The sequence below is a fragment of the Theobroma umbraticum genome, unplaced genomic scaffold (genome assembly GCF_002168275.2).
Source record: "Theobroma umbraticum cultivar Fairchild unplaced genomic scaffold, ASM216827v3 scaffold_12.1, whole genome shotgun sequence".
Lineage (NCBI taxonomy): Eukaryota > Viridiplantae > Streptophyta > Magnoliopsida > Malvales > Malvaceae > Theobroma > Theobroma umbraticum.
In genome coordinates, this window is record NW_018397269.1 from 1,784,429 (window position 1) to 1,800,832 (window position 16,404).

The 16,404-nt window shown below is 33.6% G+C and overlaps 3 protein-coding genes across 4 annotated transcripts; all 3 read left to right on the forward strand.

The window, feature by feature from the left end:
- The first annotated feature begins 5,059 nt into the window (after positions 1-5,059).
- ZFP6 (zinc finger protein 6) lies at positions 5,060-6,041 on the forward strand. The gene is given in 2 exon segments (XM_021441019.1): positions 5,060-5,756; positions 5,758-6,041. Coding segments are annotated over 2 exon segments (639 nt in total). The 5' UTR covers positions 5,060-5,271; the 3' UTR covers positions 5,912-6,041.
- A 2,070-nt stretch (positions 6,042-8,111) lies between these two features.
- LOC110426041 (chloroplastic group IIB intron splicing facilitator CRS2-B, chloroplastic-like) lies at positions 8,112-14,265 on the forward strand. 2 transcript variants are annotated; one of them, XM_021441120.2, is made up of 9 exons: positions 8,112-8,241; positions 8,722-8,929; positions 9,010-9,094; positions 9,245-9,312; positions 11,120-11,170; positions 11,278-11,351; positions 12,925-12,983; positions 13,122-13,198; positions 13,893-14,265. In XM_021441120.2, the coding sequence occupies exons 2-9, from the start codon at positions 8,726-8,728 to the stop codon at positions 14,007-14,009; spliced, it is 735 nt and encodes a 244-aa protein (XP_021296795.1). In that variant the 5' UTR covers positions 8,112-8,241; positions 8,722-8,725; the 3' UTR covers positions 14,010-14,265. The 2 variants fall into 2 exon arrangements, with proteins under 2 accessions (XP_021296795.1, XP_021296796.1); XM_021441121.2 differs by lacking the exon at positions 13,893-14,265 and adding an exon at positions 13,274-13,822.
- A 1,059-nt stretch (positions 14,266-15,324) lies between these two features.
- Positions 15,325-16,342, forward strand: LOC110425892 (homeobox Hox-B3-like protein). Its single transcript, XM_021440967.2, has one exon. It carries the CDS (start codon positions 15,469-15,471, stop codon positions 16,126-16,128), a length of 660 nt encoding a protein of 219 aa, XP_021296642.1. The 5' UTR covers positions 15,325-15,468; the 3' UTR covers positions 16,129-16,342.
- The last annotated feature ends 62 nt before the right edge of the window (positions 16,343-16,404 follow it).

Here is a 16,404-nt window from a genome sequence, read left to right on the forward strand (position 1 = left end):
GCCTGACGGTACCGGTATTAATTAATAATTCATGCATATGAATCAATATAATTTAGCTAATTAATTAATTAATGCTACTTAAATTAACCAAACTATTAATTCTTTGTTTAATCAGCCTCTTAACACATGTCTCCGGCTAACTTGTCTTCATCCATGTATGTTTGTAGCCGTCCAAGGGTTTTGCTATGTTCACAAACTTGACCAAATATGCGGAATTAAGCAAACCTAATTCTCTCGATTAAGAAATTAACAAAAATTATGCCATGATGACTAAGTCCTTCTTTGTCTAAACTCTAAACCAACTTGACTTTAATTATCTCAAGTTTCTAGGTCATCACGTTCTAGACCAAACTCCAGCTCGTGAACAAGCTACACTGCATTCAGTTTTGAATTTCAACACGGATTCTAAATTAATTCTAACTGGTCTTAGTGATTAGGTGAACCTGTTACGTATTTCTTGTACTCAATATTCTTTTTTTTTTTCATTAATTTAGCTTAGGAGATCAAATCCCACTTTACCTAAAAGTTAAGGTCAAGGGTGTTATAAAAAAAGTTGTGTAAAATGCATTATTGGTCCTTAACCTTTGAATAATCTTTTGTTTTGATCCATATATAACCTCAATTCTTTTATTTAAATCATTACAATTTGATTCTTCAATCGGACATAAATGGTTTGCTTAAAATGGATGAGGGCAATTAAGCATTTGACACCAGAGCATTTCTGTTATTTTTAACTAGGGTGATTTAAAGGAAATATATTATTCGAACAATTTGAAGAAACTTTAGATACAAATGGAACGATTGAAAAGTTAGAGATCAAAATGAAATTTTATTGAAATGCTAAGTACTTGTGGTGAATTTTTCTCTACTAAGTGAGAAAGTTAACCCTATAATTAGTTTGTCTACTATTAAGCAAAAGGTTGGTTTGAAGTCATGTATGTGGAAAGAAAAATGAACCGTCCAAAGTACATATGATTTCTATTAGTTTGAAGACTATGAGTCAACAAGTTGCACGATCCAAGGGAGCTATTGGTTAAACTAGAGAGTGAGATTTAAATTAATATATCTTAAATGACATGAAATGAAGTTAGGTTAGAACTTAATCACAATAAATGGGAGATATAAAAGGTACCTTGAATTCATCCATGGAAAGCACAAATCATACTTAAAGTCAATGTGATGTACATATGATAAACACCAAGAAAGAAACAAAAGACATGTCCAGAGTATAAATCTTATGTTTATGAACTTTCTATATTGAAGTAAAAAAAAAACTTCCCATCTTGAAGTGCAACTTGGTGTGGGCCATGTTTGGTGATTTAAACAATTCTAAATGTAAACATCTACTTCAATCAAATTATACAAGAAAAGCACGAAACCTGGATCTTAATTAACTAATTAATTAAAGAGTGCATATTAGGTGGGAGGCATTATTACAAGAAAAAGACTTTGTCAGGCAATAGCTGCTGATGAACTAACAATGTGGAAAAGAGACCATATAATTCTATGATTGCAAGAAAGAGCGGATGTGGGTTATTCCATTTATATAAGTTTCATCCATGCATACATGGCAAGATAACTCCATAAATAATATATATGTATTTATTTATGTATGTTTATATTGTATGTGTATATAATTTGGGATATTCCTTTTGTCCAAGTAAATCAAAGAACTGGTTTTGGCATGGGACCACATTAGCTTAGATGATGTGAAGAGTTTGAAGGTAGGGAGTAGGGACAAGGTTATAGAATTCTAGATGGACAATAAACTGTATATGCTTTTGCTGCTTAGACTCAATCCTGGTGTTTAAATAAATTATAAATTTTCTGAGAGAGAGAGGAAGAGCAAGTACCAAATTTCATGTAAGTAAAATGGATTAGGCATATCTAACTATAATTAGTTTAACTGATGAGCAAGTCCATACAATTTTGACATGTTTTAAGGTTTCAATTTTTTTATATATATTTTTGAAAAAGAGGAGAATTAGCACACAACTCTTTGAATATTATACGATATATGATCTTCGAGTGCAGTTTAAGGGTCATTTTGTTGCTATTTTTATTATTCATTAATTTGATAAAAAAGAAAAGAATAGAAAAATGATAAGAGTACTTGAAAGCAAAAAAAAAAAAAAATTCAAAAATTAAGAATTCAAAACCTGAGATAAGCAAATGAAAAGGTATATTATTCAATATACCTTTTACTATTGGTTGCTTTTAATAGAACCCAATTTGCTTTTACTATTTATCTTACAACACTAAACTTATGCGGAATGAAAATCACCTAAGTAACAAACACAATTACTTGGTTTGGTTGGGGATTTGGAGCACAATGATATAGCCTTTGCTTGGATGCACACAAAAGATTGAGAAAGATAAGCAAGGAGGGAAAAAATCCAAGTGTTTACTTAGTGGAAATGAAACAAATGGCCAAAGTGAAATCCAATATGAAGCATGTCAAAAGTGTGCATTCTCATGTCATTTCTTTTTTTTCTTTCTTTCTAATCTTTCTGTCTCCCTATTGATCAGAGAGTGAATCCTTGGGTAAGTTCAGGGAACCATTTGAAAAGAGCAAGAAACAACAAAGCCAAAAGAGTTGAAGAAATTTGTTCCAACAAAAACAAAAAAAGATAATGCAATAACTCATGATGTCATGATTAATTATAATGAAATTAGAAATATATGTAAGCTAGAGACAGGAACAGAAGATAGTATTTAAAAATATTTACTTTGTTCAACTCTCTTTACATCATTGGTTTTTCTTAAATTTTAGTTCCCAAAATCGACTTTGCTTTAATCATATCATCCTTATTAACTATTCTCCCTCATGGCCAAAATGAGCATTGCTTTTAGTCAAATATATATTTTCTTATATCCTCATTCCACAATCAAGGTGATAGATTGAAGAGTACTGTCACAAGGCATGCAGAGAAACAACTAAATTACATATTGCAAGTTAAAATTATTAAAGACACATCAGATTGATTATAAGCAGATCTTTTGATTTTCTTTGAGATATATATGCTCATTGTTGCATGTTGAGTAAGTTTATCATATCTCTCTCTCTCTCTCTCTCTCTCTCTCTCTCTCTCTCTCTCTCTCTCTCTCTCTCTCTCTCTCTCTCTCTCTCTCTCTCTCTCTCTCTCTCTATATATATATATATATATATATACACACACATATATATGTATATACACACACTTGACAATAAAAAATATACTTATGAGAAATGTCTTTTTGAATATTTATGCATAGAGTGAGTACATTATGACACATGGGATACATAAAAATTTGTTCTATAACTTAGGCTAAAATATTATAAAAACTCCTGTACATTTTTAAAATTTTCACTTAAATCCTTATCTTTTTTTATTGTACTGAATTAAATCTTTGAAATATAAGTTTATTTAATTAAATCATTATTTTAAATGAAAATTCCTAAAATCCATTATTATTATTATTATTTGTAATTGTTATATTTAAGAAATTAGTATCTGTTATCTTTACCCCATAAAAATCTACACGACCCATTTTGTGAAAAACAAGACTCTAAACGTAAGTTAGTGTTAGATGCCGCGTAAGTGCTAAATCAACATGAATATTTATATTTTGCCATGTGGACATCCATGTGGTAAAGATAAAGCCCACGCAAATAGTGACATGACAAAATTAACCGATTCTTTTAGTTGTTTTTATGTAAAATAAAAATTTAATTAAAATAAAAATAATATTTTAAAAGCTCAGTCAAGTATAGTAAAAGGATATAAATGTTTTTGAGAAATGTGGAAAAAAACAGTAAGATTAGAGTATTTTAACCTATATCTTAAAGAGAAGATTTTAAATTTGCTATTGGAAATCGGTGTGCTTGGTTAGTATTTAAAACATGATGGATGAATCCCATGGCACATATTAAAGCGAGGTGCATGAACCGAATCAGTTTCAGCTTCGAATTTCGGCAACTTGATCTACAAATCCAAGTTTGTATGTTGATGTCAATTATGGCTATGACTTTTGATCCATTTCTTAAAATGGAATGTCTATAATTTCTGTTGCAATCATGATACCGTGCAACATAAAGAAGGGGAAAGTAACAGTTTTTTCTTACACATGCCTGGGACAACTTTAATCAAAATGGGTTAAATATATATAAACATACATAATAAAATAATCTTGAAATATCCAATAATCCCACTATTAACACAAAAAGCTAACTTTCCATGCCAATTTCTTCAACAATTGGACATCTTTAATTAAATTTTGTATTAATTTTTAATATTTTCAAAATTATATCATTGTTATAAAATTTGTTTTATAAAAAAAAAGGTTAAATACATTAAAATTAAAGTATAGTTTGTAATATTCAAATTAAGTGAAAATATTTCATATTCAACTAGAAACAAATTTAGGAACAATTCCTTTATAACTATTTTTGTAATTAATTTTGCAGACCACTAGGAGACAAGGCTAAATAATTTATGGTGATGACTCAAAGTCATGGAAGTTAAGGTGAAGACTTTGGGGGTGAAAGAGAAAGAGACAGAGAGGCTTTACTTTAAACCCTCCCCCAATTTATGGTGGTTAGTAAGATTCGTAAAGATCTTCACTTAATAAATAAAGCTTAGATTTCAACGTCAATCACGCAAACATGTTCGAATTATAATATCAAACGCTGTGCGTCACGGTGGCCCCGCCGGCGCAACACTTGATTCATCAACCTAACTTAATTTCCTTAACATCTCTCTATCCTTAACCTATTACATTGTTAATTAAGTAATGGATATCTGATCCGGATTATAATGTTGGATTGAGAAATTAAACGTGCAGAACACAGTGTTTACACGTGCATCATGGAGCTTTGATGTGAGAGGTAATTAATTAATTTATAATCGTATCCAGCTTGAAACTAAAAACTCCCAACAGTTGGATACCAATAAAATATATGTAAAAATACAGGTTTAATTAATCAACAATAAGATTAGAGTCATGACAAAGGCTTTTTCAAGTATAAAATCCCCCAGGGGACTAATTTAGTTTTCTTGCTCTGGGCATTAATCTTGCTTTCCCCTTCTTGGGATTATTTTCACAAGTCGCAACCAACTCTCTCCTTTTTCTCGCCTGTCTTCTCTCCCTTTCAAGTAAATTACCCTTTATATAAGTTTAGCTCATGAAACCCCACCAGCTGATTATTGCTTTGCATCAGTACTTGGTTGAAACCTGACAGAGCTTCAAACTGCCTTAGAATTTCTTTATTACTGATCATTTTTTTTTCCCATGGCTGATAATGATGTTGATTGCCACGCAAAACCCTTGAAGCTCTTTGGCTTCAACATAGTGGAAAACACCGTCAATGATTCGATCAAATCTCCGACGGGATCACCGGAACTCGACGCCGATGCCCGTAAATACGAGTGTCAATATTGTTGCAGGGAATTTGCTAACTCTCAAGCCTTAGGGGGTCACCAAAATGCTCACAAGAAGGAAAGGCAGCTACTAAAACGTGCACAATTGCAGGCTAGTCGAAGTTTCTCATCTCAACACCTGCACAGCTCCATGATATCGGCTTTTGCACCTCCGCCACACCTCCTTGCCCAGGCCGTTGTTCCAGCATCTGCATCGCCGCAGTATCATTCTTCATTTTACATGTCACATGGAGGAGGAGGAGGAGCCCCGCAGCGGCCCGTTGCACATGTTGCATGGTGGCACGTACCTTGTGGGCCGGCTGCTGGGTTTGGACGGCGTGTATATACAGAAGAAGGAGAGCACCATGGCGGCGGCGATGTCCGGTGATGTCCGAGCTCATGCCGGAGTTTTACCGGCGGTGATGCGGTTCACCGGAGAAGATGGTGGGCCTAAGATTGATCAGGGATTAGGTTTGGATTTGCATCTGAGTCTTGGGCCGGCTGTGCCATGATTAAATATATATACAATACAAGGGGCTTGATCAAACTTCAAATTTATAAAATTGGAGTGCTTTGGACATGTAAAGTTTTTTGGTATTCTAATTTTTGATGATAATCATCTCTGTGAACTTTATTTCTTGAGTAACGCAATTATATATATATATATATATGGATTTTGCTCTATTTTAATTTTCAGCCTTGTTTCCCTTAGTTTAATCTATTATAGCGAGTATTAAGTATTTTGAAAAAAAAAAAATTGAGTTTAACTCTGCACACGGAAGTCAATATGACAACAACCGAAATAGCAACTCAGCTGAATAAGGGGATGTGCCCGTAAAATTGAGTTGAATTTATTCCATCTCTCTAGTACGGATGACCTTCCATATTTAGAGGGATTGTTCTTCTTTGATTGTTAGCCTGATGTATCATATACTGATGTTTTGTAATGAACTGTCTTTCCGGATTCATAGAATAATTTTGCAATCCCGGATGACAATTTACATGTTTAGTATGTTGGCACATTAATTGTTGGGGCATCATCACAATTGTTGGTTTTTCCAACTTCACCTATATTTTGGTAGCAAGGAACAAGGTTGCCGGTGGGATTAATACAATGAAGAATATTTTAATCTAATCATAATTATACCACCTCTTTTTTAACTTTGTAAGTAATTTTGGGATATGAGTTTTTGATTAACTTCCTAAGTTTCCTACCAAATACACCAATTTTTTATTACTTAGGCAATAATACCATATGGATCATGAGGGTTTAAGATTGTCTGTCCCCAAATAATTCTTGCCAATCTACTTCCAAAATATGTGTGAATGTAAGATTTGATCTTAGGTTTTTTATGCATTTCATAATAAATTAGTTTATTATTAATTTCTTCGACACACCATCATATATAATATATTTAGCTTTTTGGTTTTTGGTATATAAATATATATACTTATTGAGTACTAAGCTATAATAGGCAATGCTCTTTATTTTCTATTTCATAATGCAATTAGTCTATATACTTTGTTAAAGTGGTAGATTTAGTCCCTATATAATAACTTATAAAAATTAAATTATTATCCTTTTCAAAATTAACAATATCAATCTAAAAGGAAAGTTTAAACTACCCAAATACCAACTTGTTGATATGAAAAAAGATTTACATAAATTTTATGTTTAGGGCATGTTTGCGTAGTTTAGGCTTTCTTAATTTCCATTTGGTACTAATAAATTCCACATGGCAAACTCACATCAAATAATCCCTCCTCAACACTTATATAAAATTTATGTCAATACTTGATCACATTATGTCAATATTACTATTACATCATTTATGAAATGTCACATGATCATTACCTTGTCATCAAATTTAACATTGTATTAATAAGCAAATGCCACATAAATACAGCCAAACACTATATTAGCATAGATTATAAAAAATTGTTAATATCATTAACCATTGGATTGCCATTGTCATTTTTTAAAAGTATAAGGATTCAATTTTTACAAATTATTATACAAAGATTAAATTCATCACTTTGATAAAATATAAGAACTAATTACATAATTTAATCTATAAACTTAATTCACTATCTAATTTAAGATTCCAGTTGGAGCTCATAAATAAAAAACGGGAAGTTTATATAGCTATTACACAGATGCGAAGTTTTTTTTGATAAACGAAGTGGAGAAAAAAGTTATTATATTTTTTTTTGTATTTTCCCCAAAATTTAAGGAAAAAATGTTGAATTTAAAGGATCATTATGCACAAATTATTATACCTTTGGGTTTTCTATTTTTATATTTCATCACATCAACTTACGTCAGAAAAAAAATGTTTTTGTGTCATAATCAAATAAATATGAATATTATTAGAGTAATATTTTTTATTAAAATCTTAATATATTTTTACATTTATTGCATAGCAATTATGATATGGATACAGTAGTGTAAAATTTAATTCGCTTAATTACAATTGCATATTGTCCTACTATGTCACAAATTTCAGTTCTACTAAAACCTGAAATATTATTTTTTTCAAATAAGAATCAACTAACTTTTTTATAATTAAAAATTTTAATTATAAACATTGTACCTTATTCTATAAATATTGTACCAAATTTATGAATTTGGGCTAAGCCCAAATTATCTATAGGAGGCCCAGTTTGTTCATAATATTCATGTTTTTTATGTCAATCATCCGAACATGAAATATCTAACCACAGAAGGTAAAAGAAACGACCAAAGCCTCAAACTGAACTCAGCTCTTTCCTCTCCTTTTCTCTCTGTCAGCTTTTTATTATTATTATTATTATTGAATTGAAGTACCCAATAGACAAACAGGTCAGTTCCTTAACTTTATTCCATTCACTTCTAATTTCTATACATCAGTTTTCCTTAATTTATGTTTTTGCTCTTGTGTTTTTTTTTCTTCCATTTTGGAGATATTTTTTGAGGTATTTAAGTACCAACTAGAGAGCAGTGACTTTATCTTAGTTATTCAGCATTTAAGTTCTAAAGTTTTCTTCTTTGTTTTGGGTATTTCTTGTTTAGTTTGCTTAATTAACTGTATGTTCTATTCAGTAGTAGTAGTTGTTCTTTATCATTATCGGGTTCAAGCTTAATTTGGCTATTGAAAACAATGTAGAAATTTAAGTGCAATGAAACGAAGTAATGAATTGTCAATTTCCTTTTTGCTATTATAATTTACAAAAAACTAGAATTTATGATTGAGTTTTAAGATAAACGAAGAACAAGTAACAGAAGACCAAATATTTGTTTTTATTTCTTTATGAATAAATAGTTTGTACTATGCTCTTTTAGGTCAATGTTGCATGCAATCTCCGTCCCAAACACTTGCATTTTGTACCCAAGAAGCCGGTGTTTTGGTCAAAGGAACAGAGGCTCAACAAGGCTCTGTGTGCGTGCTTCGTTGCTGGATAATAATGATGGATTTAAAGTGGAGTATACACCTTGGTTGATTGTTGGACTGGGTAACCCTGGAAATAAGTACCATGGAACTCGGCACAATGTAATCAATTACAAATTATGAAGCAGGTAGCTTATATTTTCTTTTGGGTTATATGTTTTTTACTTTGTTAAATACATCAGGTTGGTTTTGAGATGATTGATCAAATTTCTCGAGTGGAGGGGATTGCATTGAATACCATACAGTCAAAAGCTCTAATTGGATTAGGTATATATATATTTTTAGCATTTATGTTGCTAAGGTCTTTTCTTTTCTTTGTGTTTTTTTTTTTGGTGCCTGGAATCAGTGCATTTTTGTCTTTCCAGATTCACAGTTATGATTGATGTTTTACTTAGATTCCTTGTGTGATCAGCACAGGTGCCATTGGGGAAGTACCAATTTTGTTGGCAAAGCCTCAGGCATACATGAATTTCAGTGGGGAGTCGGTTAGTCCTCATATCTTTTGCTTTCCCCTTTTATCATCTCAGTTCTATAAAGCAGGGTATAAGTTTTGCTTATGAAGTATCAAATCAGCTGTACTTATATGTCCTTTTGAAGAAGCTCCCCATAATTTTGGTTAGTAAAACAAAGACATCTGCACTTGTTTATAACGTGGCTGGAAACAGCTTGTAGTCATGCCTTTTTCTTGAATTGGCTGCACATTTTCCACCAGATAGCTTGAGGACAGTGATTCGTGGACAAGAAACCTTTTTGTAGATGCCTCATGAAATGGAACAGGGGTTATGAGTCTGAATAAAACTCGAACTCATTTTAATCTCATTATATAATTTAGGAGTTCAAAGACAAATTACTGTGTAGTGTCTTCAATGCCACTAATTTATTTCTAGCTAATGGCATATCAATGAATTGTGTATCTTGCAAGCTAAATTGGTTGTTTCATCAATGCCAGCAATGAAAATTGATATATCACCTCAATTCCTGGTACCAAAACAACTCCAGTAGTGCTAGTGAGATTCTATTCTGATCCCTGTTTTTCTCCTTAATTAAGGTTTGTTATGAATAAGGGGAGTGTTTGGAAAGAAAATTACAGAAATGGAAAGTTCTTCTTGAAATTTGGTAGAAATAGGCCTGCAATGTTGAATTTATATGGTATGGAGACGTATTACAGCAACTCTCACAGTTCATGTAACAGTTCTTTTTTTTCTATCTTATTTTACTAATTGCCGCCTGACCTTCAAGGCTACAAAATGAGGTGATACACTTGGAAAGTCTCTTTGGCAAGTGGTTGCATTCTCATGGATTAGCTGCAGCTAAAATGTGATTGGAACTTTACTGCTTAGAGTGAGTGTTTAAGTAGTTCATGACTGACATTTTGGACGAGCAAATTGTCACTTCAAAACTTACTCTAGACAGTCAACTTTTGGTCTATAATTTAAGTAGTTAAGCAACCTCCTGATCTTGAAAAGGCAAATGCATTAGCCTCATCTCTATTGGAAGCAGCAGAAAAGTGATTGGAAACTTGCAGCTCACAATGAGTGTATAAGGTCTAAGCTGTTCACTTTAACATGTGTCCTGAATTTCAAATCGTGCATGTTTGAATTAGGGATAAACAGGTGATCGATTCTGCTAGATGCTACTAGATAATTGTAGGCCTTGAGAATCATATTAAAATTAAGTTGTGCTGACTGTCAACCCATGTACCTACTCAAATTTGATTGATAGGTAAATTACCCTGTTTCATTTTGTATTTATTGTTTAGGACCTTCCACTTTGTACTTCTGGTTAATCCTGTATTCTGGACTTTTATATGCTGCCAGACTACACTGAAACACCTGAATTCATTTTTGTTAACTAATGTTTTACTTGAGGGGATTTTTTTAGCAGTGACAGAGGTTTTTATGTAATGGTTAATCCTGTCTTATGGACTCTACCTGCTAGGCAACCCTTCAACAGCCAAATTAATGTGGTTTATTGGAGGGGGATTTTTCAAGCAGTGGCACAGGTTTTATGTGGGTACAGGGTATATCATTTTTCAAGTTTTTATGTCTTTGTGATCAAACGTGTAGTGGCATCTAGGCAGCTAAATAAGCATATCACAATGCTGATTTAAGATGTGACGATTAATAAGGAATGTGTGTGCAAATGTATGGTGATGTGTCTTTCTCTCTCTCATATAAATATATAGCTTCTCCCGCATCCTTTTTCATTTTTTGGAGTGAGATTTTCATGATATATATAAGCCACCTAATTATTTCTATCTCTAACTTTTCCTTTCCTTTTACTATTGTTAAGGTTGGGCCTCTTGCAGCTTATTATCAAGTACCCTTGCGTCACATTTTATTGGTAGGCAGTCTTACATACCCATCAAGCGGAAGAAATTTAACATATATATTTTTATCACTATTATTACAAATATTCAGAACACTTTGACTTTGAGGTTTCCCATGTAGATATATGATGAGATGAGCTTGCCAAATGGTGTTCTCAGGCTTCAGCCGAAAGGAGGACATGGTCATCATAATGGGTATGTTCCATAGATATTACCAGTGACAGAATCTCTATAAGTCTCCCTTTGCACCAAGCTGGATATTTTAAGAAGCCTTTTTTTATTCAATAACTTCTCAAGCAGCATATAAGTTTATCTGTCTAACTCATGAACCTAACTGTGTTGTTTAAGAAACTTCTTTTTCATTCAAGAACTTCTGAAGTAGTATTTGGAGCTCATCTGTCTAATTCATGAACCTTTACCTTTCTGAAACCAAATAGCTATAAGATAAGATTACTTAGATAACGTTTATGAGAAAAATGCCTAGTGGATGAGATGTCTGTCCTGAGATTAATTTGCTGCTCAAGCAGTTGCATTTTTTGAGCTCAAGGCTCTTTCTCCTGATTTGTAAAACATTCCTGCGTGCTGTGTTATTTTTCCATCATATTCTAGTGTCTGTGTCTGTCTAATGGTGATAACGATAGACTACTAGCCTTTATGGTGATGAAAATAGAATACTGCTTCTCCTGTATAGCCTTTTTTCATTAAAAAAAAAAGGAATGTTGATCTTATGTCTTTTCTAGTGGGGAGACGAAGAGAGGAGAGAAGTGTAAAAGTATGTCAGAATCCACCTTTTTGGTCTCTTTCTTCCCCTCTCCCCTTTTGAAAGAAACTGTAGTTCAAGGGACGTGTAATATTCCAATTATTAGAGGCTTAGGATACCCTTAAATTTCTTTCAATAGTAGATAATGAGTTGCTATATTACTTTGTAGATGGCTTACTTTGTCCATAATATTTGCTCTGTAAGAATGTCGTATCCTGGGATGCCATGGCTTTTTTTGCATTTTAACCTTCAACCCAGTGAAAAACTAGCATGTAACTAGTTTGGGATCTTCAATATCCTTTTTGCTTCCATCAGATTGTTCTGCCATTTCCCATTGATTAAATATGGCATGAAAGCATGTTATTTAGTGACGAACAATGGCCTTACTAGCTTGGCCAGAAAAATATAGTAGTGATGGTCTAACAAGAGTCTAGACCTAAGCAGTACTAAATCAAGAAACCACATGTGAATACCAAGCACAGGTCCAAGACTTGGCGTAATTGGTTGTATTTTATCTGATCTAATAATCGTAACTTGGCTTCATGTATTTGATGCTTTCCGTGGTTTGAGTGAACTTGCAAATGCTTTTGATTCTGAAATTAGAACCAAATTTAAGATGAGGCTTACAGTCATATGCAGTTGATAGTTTGAGTCATTTTTGGTTTCTATTATGCCTCATTGCCTTCCATTCAGTCAGGAGTTTTAAGTCTGGTTAGTGTAGATATCATTTCATTCTAACTTGTATTCTTGGTAAACTAAGTAATTAAGGGCTTGGTTGCTTTGACATATCTCAGCTATGGCCAAAACATTTCTACCTTGATGTCATTCCAAATTTTCGTTGAGCTATTGTGATCTTATGGATTTGAGTAATATTAGTTTGTATTTACACCTTTATGCAAAGGACTCATGAATAAATCTCAAATTCTGTTTCTTAAAGTGCATCTTCACCTTTCTCCCCGCTTAAACAATGTAGATTCAAAAACATGAACTAGTGTTCTCTTGTTGCAGAGTGAAGAGTGTGATGGGCCATTTGGATGGTTGTCGTGAATTTCCTCGATTGTGCATAGGTGGGCTCTTGGAATACCATCACCTTTTTCTTAACAATGAAGTATTTGCATCATAAACAGAAGTTCCTTTTAGAGGTAGATTAGCTGCCTACACTAATTCACAGTTCCATATTTCTCATATAGTTATTTATGCTTCAGGCATTGGAAATCCACCTGGCAGTATGGACATGAAAGCTTATCTTCTGCAGAAGTTCAGTTCAGTGGAGCGAAATCAGGTATACTATTACTTTTTCCTTTGAAATTTTTTTGTATTGAAGAAAGGGAGAACCTAAGTTCACCACTTAAAACAGTTTTGCCAGGTTATGCCCAACCTAAGGAGCAGGGGTATACCATTACAAAATTCTCTCATTGTCAAATTCCCTGTATGCTTTCAGAAAGAAAACCACCCTATACACCCAGAGTGAAAACAGCCAACCCCACTAACATCTGGTTAGCCACTTGCACACAAAAGGAACCGTCATACAATGAACACAATGAAAAGATAAACACCTGACAGTAAAACAGTTCCCTGCATCAACAAAGACCACAATAATCAAGCAGAGGTATACTATTACTGATTCAACTATTCTTTAAGGTTTAGTTGCCTCTTGCCTATCTCTTGAATTACAGTAAGAAAAGTGATGTTGGGTTGCATCGGTGTTTTCCCTCAGCATGTATAATGAGTTATATGCTCAAACGGAAACTTAGCTCTTCATAATTATACTGGCTGTCCCTTCACAGTTCCTATTCAGAATTAATGCAATACATTTTCTATTAAGTATGTTATATCTGATTCAATTGAATTTTAAAAAATAAAATAAGTTAAACTTGGATGAGATGTGTTAGGCAGTTTAGTTGGCTGTTTTAATTTTTAAGTTTGTATCTCTCTCTCTCTCTGATAATGTGAACTGTTGTTCACCATTTTGACAGATTGATGCAGCATTGGAACAAGGAGTTGAGGCTGTGAGGACCCTAGTGCTCAATGGATTCAGCCACAAAATCACAAAATTTAATTTAGGACAGAAGTATAAGTATCACAAAGTTTGATCATACAGAAACAAGATTCAACTTGTTCGACTATATCAAAAGTTACGTGTGAGATGAAGTTTCCTTCGACTTTCCTCACACTAACAGCTGTATTGCTGCAGTAAGTGTAACCATTTAAATCGTACTAGTAGCATCCAGAAAGCCCCCATTTTCCCCTTTTTTGATAAATTTAAAAGGTGACAATGTGTTTGAAAGTTTTCTTGTAGTCTTCACGAAATGGTAAGGTGGTGGTATAGAGCTGAATGATTTTCAGAAATGGTCTATTATCATATCAGCTTCTGGAAGCCATTGCTTCCATTTCCTACACTTGCAACAGCATGGAGTTGATCATCCTGGTGGCAAAAAACAGAAAGATACAAAATCCAGTCCCCATACCTAAATTTGCTTTTTGTGGGTGGCTGTTACCCCAATATAAAAAGGTTAAAGATCATGTCTGAAATGCGGTGGTATTCTAACATCACCCTTTATTCAGGGGTTTGGTGAGGCATCTGAATACTAGTAGGAGACAGCTGATTGACAAGGCACTACCTTTCACCTGTAAGAGGAGGGGAAGAGCCTCATTTAATCACATTAAGTTTGCACCCCATTATTGAACCCCAAAATAAAGATAAAAATGGTAATTAATTATTGCTATCAAAGTTGAAAAATCTCCATTTTTCACTCGCATCTTTTGTTTAGCTTTAACCATAATTGAAATCATTCTCTACTTGCATGCTGGTCTAACTCTTTATTGTACCTAATTTTATCCAAACAAATATTTATTAATTGGAAAACCCATTTGTGGAGATTAAAAATTTTTTACGTTTTATATTATATAATTATTATTATTTTTCAATATTCGATATTATGAGAATAATAATGATAAAGGAAAAGGAAAATGAGGGGGAATTGGATGGATCAGGGTGGGAGGACACATGACTTGGATCCAAATGTAAAGCCTTGAGACTGCCGCTACGGTGAAAGAGGTTTTTGTTAAAATCAACAACAAAAAAGTCCTTTTCATAAACCCTAATTTTATTTTGCACTCTGCTTTAGCCCAAGCCGAGGAACCTTTCCCCATGTTCCCAAAGGGGAAAGCCCATCATAGAAATATGCCGATCAATGTGATTCTGTCTGATCAACGGCTGATAGGGTATCCAATGTGTTCCCCCAACCCCCTTTTTTTTATTTTCATTTTTTGTATTGGGACCCACTTCAAAATAAGAACGTTGGAACCAAAAAAAAAGGAATATTAAATAATAAATAAACAAAAACAAAGAAAGAAAAAAGTAAAAAGGGGAAGGACTAGTGTTTAGACTTTCCCTCTCTCCTCCTCTCTCTTTATTAGACCGTTGCAAACTCCAATTCCTTTTAATATCAAATCTACAAAGAAGGATCCCATTTTTTCTGATTCAACTCTCTCTTTCTCTGCAAAAACAGAACCAGAAAGTTGAGGAAACCTTCAAACTTTTATTAAAGAATGGCAGAGACAAGTGACTCTCTGCGGCAAATCCACCAGCCAAATCCTGCTTTGCAATCTCTTCTTCATTCCCTTGACCCTATTTCTCTCATTCTTTCTCAAAATTCAAGCCCCAGTAACCCAATTCCTTTGAGACTTACAACGGAGAGTTATATCATGGAAAGAGGCCCAAGATACAGAGCATATGCAGAGTTGAGAGAAACAAAGCTGAGGGTGAAGAGTGCAAAGCAACAAGAGAGTGAAGAAATTGAATTTAAACGAACCCCAACAAAGAAACAAGTGAAGTTTTGTCCAAGTTTGGGGAGTTCTAGGAAAGGGTCCTCCATCTTGGCTCAATCAGTGCCTGATTTTTCAGCAACTTTGAGGAAAGAGAACAGAAAGCCGGCTACCAGTGGGATCGAATTGACACCACCAACATCGAAGAATTGGTCGAAAGGAAATGGGGTTCCGTTATCGAATTCGCGGGGGAGTAAGTCTGCAAATGCAGGGGAGAAGAAAGGAGGGTTGATGATGGCTAGGAAGAGTTACGCTAGTGTTGAAGAATTGAAAGGGATTTCAATGGCTGCAGCGAATGCTATATGTGGTGAAAACAGGGGAGGGAAGAGTAGTGGCAGAGTTGTCGGTAACAACAAAACTGTTTTGGGGTATAGACAGTTTTGAGAAAAAGCTTTGAATTTCATTTCATTTTAGTTTTTCTTGAGTTTCTTGATTGGATTTGTCTTTTTACAAGGATTTGATTACCTGTTACCACGTCAGAGAGATTTGAGGCTATGAATTCTTTTCTTGCTAAGTTTGTTTTCTATTGTAAAGCATTGGATGAAATCATGTTTTTAACATATATGATTAGTAATATTAACTAGAGGATTCTATTGAAGACTTTTTGTCCATCTGCAATTTGAAATTGTGCTGTTCGTAATGGGGTTTGTTGATCTTTCT

Excerpts from the sequence above, each read along its gene's own strand:
- LOC110426041 (XM_021441120.2), top strand. The coding sequence starts at position 8,726 with ATGTTGCATGCAATCTCCGTCCCAAACACTTGCATTTTGTACCCAAGA. Across the intron at positions 8,930-9,009 it reads ACCATGGAACTCGGCACAAT|GTTGGTTTTGAGATGATTGA; the intron begins GTAATCAATTAC and ends TAAATACATCAG. Across the intron at positions 9,095-9,244 it reads AAAAGCTCTAATTGGATTAG|GTGCCATTGGGGAAGTACCA; the intron begins GTATATATATAT and ends TGATCAGCACAG.
- LOC110425892 (XM_021440967.2), top strand. The coding sequence starts at position 15,469 with ATGGCAGAGACAAGTGACTCTCTGCGGCAAATCCACCAGCCAAATCCT.